Source organism: Liolophura sinensis, chromosome 2 (assembly GCF_032854445.1).
Source record: "Liolophura sinensis isolate JHLJ2023 chromosome 2, CUHK_Ljap_v2, whole genome shotgun sequence".
Lineage (NCBI taxonomy): Eukaryota > Metazoa > Mollusca > Polyplacophora > Chitonida > Chitonidae > Liolophura > Liolophura sinensis.
In genome coordinates, this window is record NC_088296.1 from 16394954 (window position 1) to 16410972 (window position 16019).

The 16019-nt window shown below is 39.8% G+C and overlaps 1 protein-coding gene across 1 annotated transcript in view; it reads right to left on the bottom strand.

Annotated features, from left to right (window-relative positions):
• Window positions 1-977: 977 nt before the first annotated feature.
• The window catches only part of LOC135462699 (U4/U6 small nuclear ribonucleoprotein Prp3-like), a 31488-nt gene continuing 16446 nt past the window's right edge, over window positions 978-16019 (bottom strand). Inside the window, 9 exon segments of the mRNA XM_064739920.1 lie at window positions 978-1548; window positions 2902-2960; window positions 6569-6649; window positions 9611-9729; window positions 10556-10669; window positions 11586-11599; window positions 11601-11686; window positions 14070-14213; window positions 15344-15441. Of these exon segments, the coding sequence (XP_064595990.1) occupies window positions 1393-1548; window positions 2902-2960; window positions 6569-6649; window positions 9611-9729; window positions 10556-10669; window positions 11586-11599; window positions 11601-11686; window positions 14070-14213; window positions 15344-15441 (871 nt within the window). The 3' untranslated portion in view covers window positions 978-1392.

Below are 16019 nucleotides of genomic sequence, written 5' to 3' on the forward strand. Positions count from 1 at the left end.
CAATTATAATGACCATCTGCAGGTTGCTGTCAGACCTTGCCACTTACGGCCGGAGAGGAAGCCAGCATGAGCTAGTCTTGAACTCACAGCAACTGCATTGGTGAGAGATTCCTGGGTCATTTCACCATGCTGGCACGCTTACCCCCTTGGTCACAAAGGCCACCACAGGCTACTTAACTTCTTGATCGACCACTGGTGCCTTTATTAGAGAATTGTAGCTTAAAGCCATTTTATCCCACAAGAAGAAAGCTGATTTGTGCCTATTTCTTAGATCAAGGAAAACCCAATGTTTCACGTTTCCTTTAAGGCTATGTTACACACGACCCATTTTGAGCACGGCAATCCGCCATACATGAACATAATATGCAAAGTAAGTGTGTATAATACCAATCTGTAACTGTAGAAATCAACACATGTAGTTGAACAGTAATGAAGGCACGACATAGGTCTGCCTACATCATTTAGCCAGAAGTTTTACTCTACAGATGTCGGCTTATACTCAGCATGCAAACTCGCCATAAATTTATCACAAAAAGTTGTGGTGGCAAATTTTTTTCAATCCTGCTAACTGGCACCTCTCTGAAGCTGGACGTTGAGCAGTGGTTACATCAAAAACGGACTGCAGCTCAAAAGTCTACCCTGTTTTACCATGTGCAAGTTTACATTCTAACATTTGTTCTGCCTTAAATGAGACATTATTGCCACTGGAAAAAAAAAATGACGTTAACAAAATGTTGTGAAGTTCCTTCTGTGGGCTGTTTGACATTGATTTCTGAGATTCCTGGTAAAATATACTGAACAACGTTTGTGTCCTTTCTGACCAATACTTCCCATAGGATTCAATATTTTAGTTTTGTGAGAATTACCACCAGTTTCAAGGCATACTTTAATATTTACTTATTTTATTTGATGTTTTATGCCGTACTCAAGGACATTTCACTCATAGCATTACAGTGGGGGGGGGGGAGGGGGGGGGGGAACTGGGCAGAGCCCTGAGGGATGCCCACAACCATCTGCAGTTGCTTCAGACCTTCCAGCATATGAGCAGAGAGGAAGCCAGCATGAGCTGGACTTGAACTCACATTGACTGTATTGGTGGGAGGCTCCTGGGTTATTGTGCCCTGCTGGCATGCTAGCCCCTTCTGCCACAGAGTTCTACAAAATTACTCATTTCTTATAGTTCTAGCTGTACTACACATAAGTGACAATGAGAGTTTATCTCCAAAACCCACAAAATAAAGGCTGATGCGTATCCATTCACACACACAAAATGAAACAATCAAAGTCGTGTCCCTTTCAGATATTTGAATTTTATCAGACTGGAATTTTTGCCTTTTCAAAGCAATAAAAAAAGAAGAAAAAATAGGGAAAAACCAGGAAAAAAGTAATTGGTCATAATTCTTCCCCTGCAGTTTCCATGACAGCTCCGCTATACGCCAAATCCCAGTACTGTTCTACTCCGCACTTTTTAAACTGTTCTCTAGCAAAGCTCTCTGTGGGACACTGCTTGAATTTTATTTCCGAGAACGCTCTGTTCTTTGTGGTGCCCTGAAAAGATACGAGTGGAAAGGCCATGTATATTTAACTAAACAGGTAAGACAAAAAAGCTCTTCAAATTAACAAGAAAAAAAAAACAAAAACAAACAGATAAGTTAATTAATTGACACTTCCTGTTGAAGGGCATCATTTCAATGAATCTCAGGATTCTCACTGTTGAAAGAAACTTTTTTCAAGGACATCCTCTGTTTTCCAGCACTTTCAAAGTACCATTCAATTTAAATCCATACATTGCTGTTCCCATTTTTTATAGCTGATTTATCCGTTCTTTTCCAGTGTATTTTACACAGAACAAGGACATACTCTTAAGAACTTACACATGTGCCATAAAATACAATCTTTCAAAAACATTCAAAGGTCTTGAAAAGCTATCTGCATATTATTAGTTCTAAGTTCTAATATTTCAGAAGACTTCATCGACCAGTGGAAACCCTGAAACATGTTTACATTAAATACAGCATAGTGGGAGAGTGGATGTCAGAGAACATTAAAACAGATGTACGTACAGGATGGATATTCTCTGTCAATACCATGTAGATGGTAGGCAAAAGCAACTTTGGGTTGTTCCATTCCCACACCAGGGTAGTGTGTTAGCAATACTATCATGTCAAATAGTTGTGAAGTAATATGGCCAGTACTACCCTCTCCTCCCTAGTACCTGGTATATCTTGGACTGAACCTACATGTTGTCATGTGCATAGGACTCCACTAGAGTTGATAGGTTTATTTACTTTTATCTGAGAGGAGTTTTACGCCTTTATAAAATGGTGGCCAGCATTAGGATGAAAGGAAACTGAGCAGAGCCCACCATTAGAATTGAGACAAAAACTTACTTCAATTACTCTGTTACAATCTACAGTTTTATAATATATGATGATTGTCTGACCGACAAAGGTTGTTTTGGAGTAATAACTCGTTCACACAGGCAAAGTTAAGCTGGTTTAAACCCCAAAAGTGGCTTAACTTTGAGCCAGTTTGACTTCGCTCGAATGAACGCTAAGCGGGGCAATTTAATCCGGTTTATTTGTTCCAGCTATAGCGACGTGGCTTTAATCCAGATTCAGGACTTATTTTCAGCCGGGTTATCTGTGTTGTGTGAATGGTAACTGGATTAAATGACTTGTATACATGGAAATCAGGATGACATTTTGTAATTACTGAACCGGCTTAAATGTGACTGTGTGAACGAGCAAATCCCTGAACTGGCTTAAAACCGGCTTGGCCTCATGGTCGTGTAAGCACACGCATTTTCACAACTGGCTTCAACTTTGATCAACCAGTTCAAATTTCATACAGTTTGAAATCTGGCTGTGTGAATGGGGTAATAAGAAACTCCTTACTTACCTCCCAAACAAGCACACATCTACGGATCTTACTCGAGTCCTCTTCTGCATCACTATCATCTACAACCAGAGAGACATAGGACATTCATTTTGAAGAAATCATTCTTGTTTTAGGCTATTTCCATGAAACAGGTCATCCAAATCACAATCACCTCAATCTAAACATCATCAAAAATCTGAACAATATTGAAATCCCAATGTCATCCAAATATCAGCATTATCCCTACCTGCATCCGTTAGGCCAAATGTAATCCCAAATTCAGCACCATCCAAATCTCAACCTAATGTCCCTGAAAGTGAATCTACATTATCAAACCTGCATCCGTTAAGGCAAATGCCATCCCAATTTCAGCACCATCCAAATCTCAACCTAATGTCCCTGAAAGTGAATCTACATTATCAAACCTGCATCCGTTAAGGCAAATGTCATCCCAATTTCAGCACCATCAAAATCTCAACCTAATGTCCCTGAAAGTGAATCTACATTATCAAACCTGCATCCGTTAAGGCAAATGCCATCCCAATTTCAGCACCATCCAAATCTCAACCTAATGTCCCTGAAAGTGAATCTACATTATCCAACCTGCATCCGTTAAGGCAAATGTCATCCCAATTTCAGCACCATCAAAATCTCAACCTAATGTCCCTGAAAGTGAATCTACATTATCCAACCTGCCAAATGTCATCCCAATTTCAGCACCATCCAAATCTCAACCTAATGTCCCTGAATGTGAATCTACATTATCCAACCTGCCAAATGTCATCCCAATTTCAGCACCATCCAAATCTCAACCTAATGTCCCTGAAAGTGAATCTACATTATCCAACCTGCATCCGTTAAGGCAAATGTCATCCCAATTTCAGCACCATCAAAATCTCAACCTAATGTTCCTGAAAGTGAATCTACATTATCAAACCTGCATCCGTTAAGGCAAATGTCATCCCAATTTCAGCACCATCAAAATCTCAACCTAATGTCCCTGAAAGTGAATCTACATTATCCAACCTGCATCCGTTAAGCCAAATGTCATCCCAATTTCAGCACCATCAAAATCTCAACCTAATGTCCCTGAAAGTGAATCTACATTATCCAACCTGCATCCGTTAAGGCAAATGTCATCCCAATTTCAGCACCATCCAAATCTCAACCTAATATCCCTGAAAGTGAATCTACATTATCCAACCTGCATCCGTTGAGGCAAATGTCATCCCAAATTCAGCACCATCCAAATCTCAACCTAATGTCCCTGAAAGTGAATCTACATTATCCAACCTGCATCCGTTAAGGCAAATGTCATCCCAATTTCAGCACCATCAAAATCTCAACATAATGTCCCTGAAAGTGAATCTACATTATCCAACCTGCCAAATGTCATCCCAATTTCAGCACCATCAAAATCTCAACCTAATGTCCCTGAAAGTGAATCTACATTATCAAACCTGCATCCGTTAAGGCAAATGCCATCCCAATTTCAGCACCATCCAAATCTCAACCTAATGTCCCTGAAAGTGAATCTACATTATCAAACCTGCATCCGTTAAGGCAAATGTCATCCCAATTTCAGCACCATCAAAATCTCAACCTAATGTCCCTGAAAGTGAATCTACATTATCAAACCTGCATCCGTTAAGGCAAATGCCATCCCAATTTCAGCACCATCCAAATCTCAACCTAATGTCCCTGAAAGTGAATCTACATTATCCAACCTGCATCCGTTAAGGCAAATGTCATCCCAATTTCAGCACCATCAAAATCTCACCCTAATGTCCCTGAAAGTGAATCTACATTATCCAACCTGCCAAATGTCATCCCAATTTCAGCACCATCCAAATCTCAACCTAATGTCCCTGAATGTGAATCTACATTATCCAACCTGCCAAATGTCATCCCAATTTCAGCACCATCCAAATCTCAACCTAATGTCCCTGAAAGTGAATCTACATTATCCAACCTGCATCCGTTAAGGCAAATGTCATCCCAATTTCAGCACCATCAAAATCTCAACCTAATGTCCCTGAAAGTGAATCTACATTATCAAACCTGCATCCGTTAAGGCAAATGTCATCCCAATTTCAGCACCATCAAAATCTCAACCTAATGTCCCTGAAAGTGAATCTACATTATCCAACCTGCATCCGTTAAGCCAAATGTCATCCCAATTTCAGCACCATCAAAATCTCAACCTAATGTCCCTGAAAGTGAATCTACATTATCCAACCTGCATCCGTTAAGGCAAATGTCATCCCAATTTCAGCACCATCCAAATCTCAACCTAATATCCCTGAAAGTGAATCTACATTATCCAACCTGCATCCGTTAAGGCAAATGTCATCCCAAATTCAGCACCATCAAAATCTCAACCTAATGTCCCTGAAAGTGAATCTACATTATCCAACCTGCATCCGTTAAGGCAAATGTCATCCCAATTTCAGCACCATCCAAATCTCAACCTAATGTCCCTGAAAGTGAATCTACATTATCCAACCTGCCAAATGTCATCCCAATTTCAGCACCATCCAAATCTCAACCTAATGTCCCTGAAAGTGAATCTACATTATCCAACCTGCATCCGTTAAGGCAAATGTCATCCCAATTTCAGCACCATCCAAATCTCAACCTAATGTCCCTGAAAGTGAATCTACATTATCCAACCTGCCAAATGTCATCCCAATTTCAGCACCATCCAAATCTCAACCTAATGTCCCTGAAAGTGAATCTACATTATCCAACCTGCATCCGTTAAGGCAAATGTCATCCCAATTTCAGCACCATCCAAATCTCAACCTAATGTCCCTGAAAGTGAATCTACATTATCCAACCTGCCAAATGTCATCCCAATTTCAGCACCATCCAAATCTCAACCTAATGTCCCTGAAAGTGAATCTACATTATCAAACCTGCATCCGTTAAGCCAAATGTCATCCCAATTTCAGCACCATCCAAATCTCAACCTAATGTCCCTGAAAGTGAATCTACATTATCAAACCTGCATCCGTTAAGCCAAATGTCATCCCAATTTCAGCACCATCCAAATCTCAACCTAATGTCCCTGAAAGTGAATCTACATTATCCAACCTGCATCCGTTAAGGCAAATGTCATCCCAATTTCAGCACCATCAAAATCTCAACCTAATGTCCCTGAATGTGAATCTACATTATCCAACCTGCATCCGTTAAGGCAAATGTCATCCCAATTTCAGCACCAATGAAATCTCAACCTAATGTCCCTGAAAGTGAATCTACATTATCAAACCTGCATCCGTTAAGCCAAATGTCATCCCAATTTCAGCACCATCAAAATCTCAACCTAATGTCCCTGAAAGTGAATCTACATTATCCAACCTGCATCCGTTCAGCCAAATGTCATCCCAATTTCAGCACCAATGAAATCTCAACCTAATGTCCCTGAAAGTGAATCTACATTATCAAACCTGCATCTGTTAAGGCAAATGTCATCCCAATTTCAGTACCATCAAAATCTCAACCTAATGTCCCTGAAAGTGAATCTACATTATCCAACCTGCATCCGTTCAGCCAAATGTCATCCCAATTTCAGCACCAATGAAATCTCAACCTAATGGCCCTGAAAGTGAATCTACATTATCCAAAATTCCAATACCATCCAAATTCCAACGGCTATCTATGAAAATTTACAGATAGCACCCACCATCGTCTTTGCTTCGTTTCTCCTCCGCCCATTTGATCCTGTGTAACATCAGCCTCTTGAATTTCCTCTGCTGCTTTGGACCTATCGATGGAAACAACAAGAATCTATTTGTTTATTTATTTGCTTGGTGTTTTACGCCGTACTCAAGAATATTTCACTCATACGACAGTGGTCAGCAGGCAGAGCCCAGGCAAAACCCACGACTATCCGAAAAAGAATTTAAAATTGATCTATTTACGAGAGATTGATTGATGGATGTGATGTGCTCAAAATGTTTCACTTTTATGTTGCCATTTTCAGGGCTGGAGGAAGCCAGAGTGCCTGGGGGTACACCACCGACCATTGGCAAAACTTTATTTACAGCCAAGCAGCCTACCAGTTTCTTGAGTGTCAACAAAATGCAAAATCATCCTCAGATTTCAAAATTATTGAGGTAATTAGCAAAACTTAACTCTGCCTGGACTGAAAACACTCACTGAAAACCTTGAATCTACCAGTTACTAATGGTAGTCCCTCTAGTCAGGAATTGAAATGCAGGCTGCCCTGTGTAAGATAACCGATTTAGCAGCTGTTTAGGTCAAGGGTTGTAATAGGTTTTTCGTGCAAAAAAATGAACATACCCCATTGTAAGAACTCAATGACAATATACTGTAAATACACTGTTTGTTGTGTTTATTCTCTCTTGAATTTCAGGGAAGGATTTGACTTACCCTATTGTAAGAATTTACAGACACAATCCTTGACAATAAATACACTGTTTGTTGTGTTTATTCTCTCTTGAATTTCAGGGAAGGATTTGACTTAACCCACTGTAAGAATTTACAGACACAATCCTTGACAATAAATACACTGTTTGTTGTGTTTATTCTCTCTTGAATTTCAGGGAAAGATTTGACTTACCCCATTGTCAGAATTTATAGACACAATCCTTGACAATAAATACACTGGTGTTTTTGTGTTTATTCTCTCTTGAATTTCAGGGAAGGATTTGACTTACCCCATTGTCAGAATTTACAGACACAGTCCTTGACAATAAATACACTTGCGTTTGTGTTTATTCTCTCTTGAATTTCACGGATGGATTTGACTTACCCCATTGTAAGAATTTACAGACACAATCCTTGACAATAAATACACTTGCGTTTGTGTTTATTCTCTCTTGAATTTCACGGAAGGATTTGACTTAACCCATTGTAAGAATTTACAGACACAATCCTTGACAATAAATACACTGTTGATTGTGTTTATTCTCTCTTGAATTTCAGGGAAAGATTTGACTTACCCCATTGTAAGAATTTACAGACACAATCCTTGACAATAAGTACACAGTTTGTTGTGTTTATTCTCTCTTGAATTTCAGGGAAGGATTTGACTTACCCCATTGTAAGAATTTATAGACACAATCCTTGACAATAAGTACACAGTTTGTTGTGTTTATTCTCTCTTGAATTTCAGGGAAGGATTTGACTTACCCCATTGTAAGAATTTATAGACATAATCCTTGACAATAAGTACACTGTTGTGTTTATTCTCTTTTCAATTTCAGGGAAGGATTTGACTTACCCCATTGTAAGAATTTACAGACACAATCCTTGACAATAAGTACACAGTTTGTTGTGTTTATTCTCTCTTGAATTTCAGGGAAGGATTTGACTTACCCCATTGTAAGAATTTACAGACACAATCCTTGACAATAAGTACACAGTTTGTTGTGTTTATTCTCTCTTGAATTTCAGGGAAGGATTTGACTTACCCCATTGTAAGAATTTATAGACATAATCCTTGACAATAAGTACACAGTTTGTTGTGTTTATTCTCTCTTGAATTTCAGGGAAGGATTTGACTTACCCCATTGTAAGAATTTACAGACACAATCCTTGACAATAAGTACACAGTTTGTTGTGTTTATTCTATCTTGAATTTCAGGGAAGGATTTGACTTACCCCATTGTAAGAATTTATAGACATAATCCTTGACAATAAGTACACTGTTGTGTTTATTCTCTTTTCAATTTCAGGGAAGGATTTGACTTACCCCATTGTAAGAATTTACAGACACAATCCTTGACAATAAGTACACAGTTTGTTGTGTTTATTCTCTCTTGAATTTCAGGGAAGGATTTGACTTACCCCATTGTAAGAATTTACAGACACAATCCTTGACAATAAGTACACAGTTTGTTGTGTTTATTCTCTCTTGAATTTCAGGGAAGGATTTGACTTACCCCATTGTAAGAATTTACAGACATAATCCTTGACAATAAGTACACTGTTGATTGTGTTTATTCTCTCTTGAATTTCAGGGAAAGATTTGACTTGCCCCATTGTAAGAATTTACAGACATAATCCTTGACAATAAGTACACTGTAGTGTTTATTCTCTCTTGAATTTCCGGGAAGGATTTGACTTACCCCATTGTAAGAATTTATAGACACAATCCTTGACAATAAATACACTGTTGATTGTGTTTACTCTCTCTTGAATTTCTGGGAAGGATTTGACTCACCCCATTGTAAGAATTTATAGACACAATCCTTGACAATAAATACACTGTTGATTGTGTTTACTCTCTCTTGAATTTCTGGGAAGGATTTGACTTACCCCATTGTAAGAATTTATAGACACAGTCCTTGACAATAAATACACTGCTGATTGAGGTTTATTCTCGCTTGAAGTTCAGAGGAGGATCTGACATGGATTTACATATTTACCTTCATAACAACCACATATAGAAGGCACTCCGAGGGCGCAAACCTCTGCCACAGCTAAATGTATACTTCCTCCACTACAAAGGGGCTACATGTATACTCGACGTTTCTGTACTATCTGGTAATGGCGAAAAACCAATCAAATCTCCTGGATCCGATCACGCTCATCTGACTCCTAAAATTTTATCAACTGAGGCAGACTCGACAAAGCTATTTTTGACTTGACTTGAAAGAGGATTAAAGAGCTAACTGACCCAGACAAATTTCTGCAAATGGTTAACCTCCATGGCAGATGTAATGATATTAAATTGCACTCGAGCTGAGCTGAATCTTACCTCCTTCAACAACAACAACGTTACACTCCTTAAAGAGAATCACAATACCGGTGAGGAAGAGCTGATTAGCATTAGCTTCTACTTTAAACTTCTTCGCCTGGTTACTCAGATCTCGTACTCTGCAAAACGTAAGAAAGAGAATATCTTGATCACAAGAGATTTCCTGGAATACCGTTTCTACATACCACTAGGATCACTTGGGAGAAAAGAATTTTTGCTCATGAGAAAAGCTATCTTTGAAGGTGGTATTGATTTATATATTTATTTATTTATTTGATTGGTGTTTTTACGCCGTACTGAAGAATATTTCACTTATATGACGGCGGCCAGCATTATGGTGGGTGGAACCTGGGGAAACCCACTACCATCTGCAGGTTACTGACAGACCTTCCCATGTACGGCCGGAGAGGAAGCCAGCATGAGCTGGGCTTGAACTCACAGCGACCGCAAAGGTGGTATTGAAGCTTTCTGCCTCTTATGGTTGTATTAAATACGTATTCCATAGTGCTAAAGAAAAAAAGGATTTATTTGATTTTTAGTTTCAACTCCAGAATCCCGGTTATTCTGGCCCATTTAAACACACTGCGGAAAGTTTAATTTTCCCAAAAATTCAAATAAAGAAATTTCTGGCTCCAACAAAATGTACCTACCATCTGACAAACGTCTGGACTTGAACAACAGCTGTTCAAACTGGTGACGGGCCTAACAGTCACAGTGAGTCAGCACTTCAAACTGCTTCAGCGAGAACCCACAAATTATAAATGGGACAGAAAACCATGACAGAAAATCCCATATAATTATGTCAAAATGATCAAATTTGACAGAAAATATCATGCAAGTGCAGTGCATCTGATAACGTTTCGGTACCTGAATGACAAAATTATCGGTCCATCATGGCATCAAAACATAACGACTAAGTGGTATACACAACAAGGGACACCTCACCTATAAACAGCCACGTGTACCCCTAACGTCGTGTCTTCTTTAATCTTCTTGATCTTTTTATCTCGCCTCTGCTCTACTGTTAACTTTCTGGCCGCATTAGCTTCTTCATGGGCTCTACGGGGAAACAGAAACAGAATAGTCAGGGAAGTTCTATACTTTCAACATTTACACAATCATTCATCTTTGGCAGCTTAAAATTTACATCATAATAAAATGTTCTAAATACGGATGTGATGCATGTCTGACAAATTTAGTGGAACGGAAATTTCTTGTTTATATCCAAACATATGCATTTAATCTGAGTTATGATAATATTTACGAATATATATATTAAATATATGATCAAAATCCAGATGGAACACATTTGTTTGTTGAAAAGACTAAATTCTAGTGGAAACATATTTATTTTAACATACATCCTCATTTACTGTAAAACATTATTACCCAAAAACAATATATTCAATAAAGAGGTGGTCCCAAATACCCAATTTGCAAAAATTATTATTCCTTTACTGTACACGTATTCATCCTTTTCTCTTTAGAGTGAGTGAATGAGTGAGTGAGTAAGTGCTTGGGGTTTAAGGTCGTACTTAACAATTTTTCAGTCATATGACGACGAAGGAATCCTTAGAGTGTATGTAATGTGCCTCCTTGTTGCAGGACGAATTTCCACCGCTCTATTATTTATTGCTGCTTCACTGAGATGACTTACCGAAGGCAAGTAAGCTGCTCCGCTCGAGCCATTATACTAATACGGTTCAACCAGTCGTTACACTATTCCCTTCATGCTGAACGCCAAGCGAGGAAGTTACAACTTCCTCTTTTAAAGTCTTAGGTGTGACTTGACCCAGGATTGATCCTGGATCAACTGGTACACGAAGCGGATGCTCTACTAACTGTGCTTTCCGGGCCCGTTTTTCTCATTAGAGAAAAATGGATAAAAACATTTACGGCCACATTTACCACCATCTTTTTCGCACTCTTTCATCTGAACTTCAAGTAATTTTTACGTGTTCTCCATTTGCCTTACTTCTGTCGTTTTTTCCATCTGCGCCCTGACGTGAGCCTCCACTTTGGTAGGATCCTGAACAGCCTCTGTCCCTAAGACTCTCATCAAGTTGGCCATTCTCACTGAAAACAACAACAACAACAACACAAATTTAGCACACTCTGAAAAGATTTCAATGATGGGCTTACTAGTTGATTGATCGATTGGTGCTTTTTATGCCATATACATGGGTGAAAACCGGAAACTGTTCAAAATCCAGAAATGGTCCAATTTTGTACAATATTTTGTATTATATGACTACATTTATCCATTTGATTGCTTGATTTGAGCGCTTTATTCGGTTCTCAAGAATATCTCATTTATACGACTACAGCCAGCATTATACCCACAATCATCCGCAGGCTGCTGACATACCTTCCCACGTAAGGCCGGAGAGGAAGCCAGCATGAGCTGGACATGCACTCACAGCCACCGCATTGGTGAGAGGCTCCGAGGTCGTTACACTGCGCTAGCATGCTCACCAACTGAGCCACGGAGGCTCCAGGGTGTAACTTGACACGTTCCCAAAAAAAAAAAAAAAGCGTTGGTATAAGTCAGTAAAGCATTCTCTTTTTTTAAAATTCTGGTTAATGAAAATGATAAGGTTTGAAATCGGTTAATATTGAGAGAAGAATGAAATGTAAATTTTATCAAATTCCCGATAAAAACAATACAATGTATGTTAAAAAAAGGGCGCGTAACTCCTGTACTCACAGTGACCACAATGGTGAGAGGCTCCTGTATATATAACTACTTGTACATTTCCTATAATGTCCCAGGAAATTACACACTCCCTAGAAGCTTCTATCTCTAGGTTTATGAGTAGGACAAATAAACAGGTGAAAACTTCTCCCAAGATTACAGCTTCTTCATATTTACACAAAGAGCCTGGTCAGCTGGATCCAAATTAATGGGGACAGTAAGCGGTGGATGGAGTGAGGGGGGGGGGAAAGCTTGGGGTTTAATGTCGTACTCAACAATTCTTCAGTCATATGACTGACCAAGGAATCCTTAGAGTGTATGTAATGTGCCTCCTTGTTGCAGGACGAATTTCCACCGCTAGTGCTGCTTCACTGAGATGACTTACCAAAGGCAAGTAAGCAGCCCCGCCCGAGCCATTATACTAATACGGGTCAACCAGTCGTTGCACTATCCCCTTCATGCTGAATGCTAAGCGAGGAAGTTACAACTTCCTCTTTTAAGGTCATAGGTGTGACTCCACCCAGGATTGATCCTGGATCCATCGCTACCGACGCAGATGCTCTACCAACTGTGCTATCTGGTGGATGGTGGATGGAAATTATGCAGTCTAATGTTATATAAAAACGACTTATATTCCAGTCATATCTGCACATCACATGTGGCAATGTCTCGGGGAAACTATTCGAATTACACCAGTTGCATTCTCCCGTAATTAAAAAATAACCAATGGTATATTTTAACAAAGTCACAGTGAGACACAGAGTGAGACACACAGTGGGACACCGTTTACATTTTTACAGCACAAAAGATTACACGAGCACTGCTGAGCGTATGCTTGAGGTGGTAATGTTGTAATGTCACATGCATGAAATATACATGCACTTGACAACTTACCTTTTCTCGGATTAATTTCTATTTTTTGCATACAGTAATCAATACTTACAGCAAACTAATACTCCATGCAAAAAATCCCACATACTGACTCAGAAATGAATTATCAGCACTTGGAAATGCTGCTCAGCTGGTAAATAACAAGCAGACGACCTGACCTAGATTTGCCAAATGTGACGTAAGCCCGTGCTCGTTGGTCGTTAACGAGGATCTTTACCTCTCTGTCATCTCACTTTTAGGTTCCGGAGGAGGTGCTAATCCCTGTCATCTCATCTTTAGGTTCCGGAAGAGGTTTTAATCCCTATCACCTCACTTTTAGGTTCTGCAGGAGGTGCTAATTCATGTCATCTCACTTTTAGGTTCTGGAGGAGGTTCTAATCCCTGTCATCTCACCTTTAGGCTCCGGAAGAGGTTCTAATCCCTATCATCTCACTTTTAGGTTCCGGAGGAGATTCTGATTCATGCCATCTCACCTTTAGGTTCTGGAGGAGGTTCTAATCCCTATCATCTCACTTTTAGGTTCCGGAGGAGATTCTGATTCATGCCATCTCACCTTTAGGTTCTGGAGGAGGTTCTAATCCATGTCATCTCACCTTTAGGTTCCGGAGGAGATTCTGATTCATGCCATCTCACCTTTAGGTTCTGGAGGAGGTTCTAATCCCTATCATCTCACTTTTAGGTTCTGGAGGAGGTTCTAATTCCTTCCATCTCACCTTTAGGTTCCGGAGGAGGTTCTAATCAATGTCATCTCACCTTTAGGTTCCGGAGGAGATTCATATCAAAATCATCTCACTTTTAGGTTCTGGAAGAGGTTCTAATCCCTGCCATCTCACCTTTAGGCTCTGGAGGAGGTTCTAATCCCTGTCATCTCACCTTTAGGTTCTGGAGGAGGTTCTAATCCCAGTCTGATCTTCTCCTGGAGCTCTTTCTGATTCTCCTGTCGATTCTGGCGACGTAACTTTTTTCTCTCTTTCCTCGTTAAGTACACAGGTATTGTCACCTTTGTCGTAGGATCAGCTGCAATAGATAAAGACGTGACTGAAGTATTCCGTTACAAGAAAGCTTCACATACTCAAGAGGCGGCCTCTACAGTATATTGGCATGGACCAGTATAGAGACTTGTGATCCGTCCTCCTTCCACAGCTGTATTATTTGTGGACAGCAAGAACTATTCTTCTTGAAAATGATATTATATCTCTTTTATTTTGCTATTGTTAATTTAAAAAAAAGAAGCATTTGGAGTAAAAAAATCCACATTTTTTGTTGTGGTGTCTCCAAATACTTGATTTCAACACTGGTCTCCTAACTGGAAAGCAGGACTAAGCCTATCACTATCATGATGTCTAGAGACCAAATATCATCTATTTATTTACTAATTTGACTGGTGCTTTACGCTATACTTTAGAATATTTCAATTATACGATGGCGGCCAGCATTATGGTGGGTGGAAACCTGGCAGAGCCCGAGGGAAACCCATGACAATCTGCAGGTTGCTAACAGACCTTCCCACATACAGCCGGAGAGGAAGCCAGCATGAGCTGGACTTGAACTCACAGCGACCGCATTGGTGAGAGATTCCTGGGTCTTTACGCTGCGCTAGGGTGCTAACCATCTGAGCCACAGAGGCCCCCAAATATCGTCTACGTATAATCCACAAAATACCGCAAAGGAATTCATACCCTTTCAATAAAATCTGGAGACACTAAACTGACACTTCAAAATACTAGTAACTGCATTTGACAAATGTATGTGTGCCTGGGGTTTTACGTGGTACAGGTACTGAACAATTTTTCAGCCAGATGGCAACAGGAAGTCATTAGGTGAGTGTACATGTACTGAGTCTTCTTATGACACCACCGAAGTGCTGCCGCCACTGAAGTATCATGCCGAAGACACCAGACATGACACCACACCCAGTCACATTATACAAAACGATGCCACCAGTCCTTTTTCCTTGCTATATCCTCTCAGTTCTGATTGCCAAGGGGGATCAGAAACAAGAACTAAGTCTTTGGTCTAACCCGACCAGGGTATACCAGGTCTCACGACTTCTAGGTGGAAGCTCTGGCAATTAGGCCACATTAGCAAACCAATGAACACAAAGAACCGAATGATGTTTAGAGCAATCTAACCTCAAAACACCTTACCTGGAGGCTTCATCTGTATAGGATGTTCTATGAGGTTGGTGATGCCCTCTATGTCGCCTTCACTGTTTTGGTCTGTTACCAAAGACATGGCTTCATACCTGGAAATGTAAGGGGAAAACTCAATGATCAAGCTTCCAGTTGGTTAGCGCGCTAGCGCAGCGTAATGACCCAGGAGTCTCTCATCAATGCGGTCGCTGTTGGTTCCTCTCCGGCTGTATGTGGGAAGGTCTGTTAGCAACGTGGGTTTCCCTCGGGCTCTGCTCGGTTTTCTCCCACCATAATGCTGGCCGCCATCGTATAATTGAAATATTCTTAAGTACAGCGTAAAGCACCAGTCAAATACATAAATAAATAAAATCAAGTTCCCAAATCATGTGACTAATAATTTTATGGAAGAGTATAGGTGACTCAAATGTTAAGGTGTTCACAGCTTTTAAAAATAAATTGTAACTATTCTGTCCAAAATTTAATGTGCCTCTTTTCAAAGCTTTTTCAGTAAAATTGAGTTCTTAAATTGACACATGATTTTATCTCTTGACGCTTTCAAGAAAAAAGAAAAACTGTGTGTGTTGTTTTTAGGCATTTGGTTGCATTATCTTTATGTCATATACAGGGGGTAATCCCTGTCTTGTTTCCTTAGGACACAAAATTTTGGATACATGAAAAGGAACCCCAA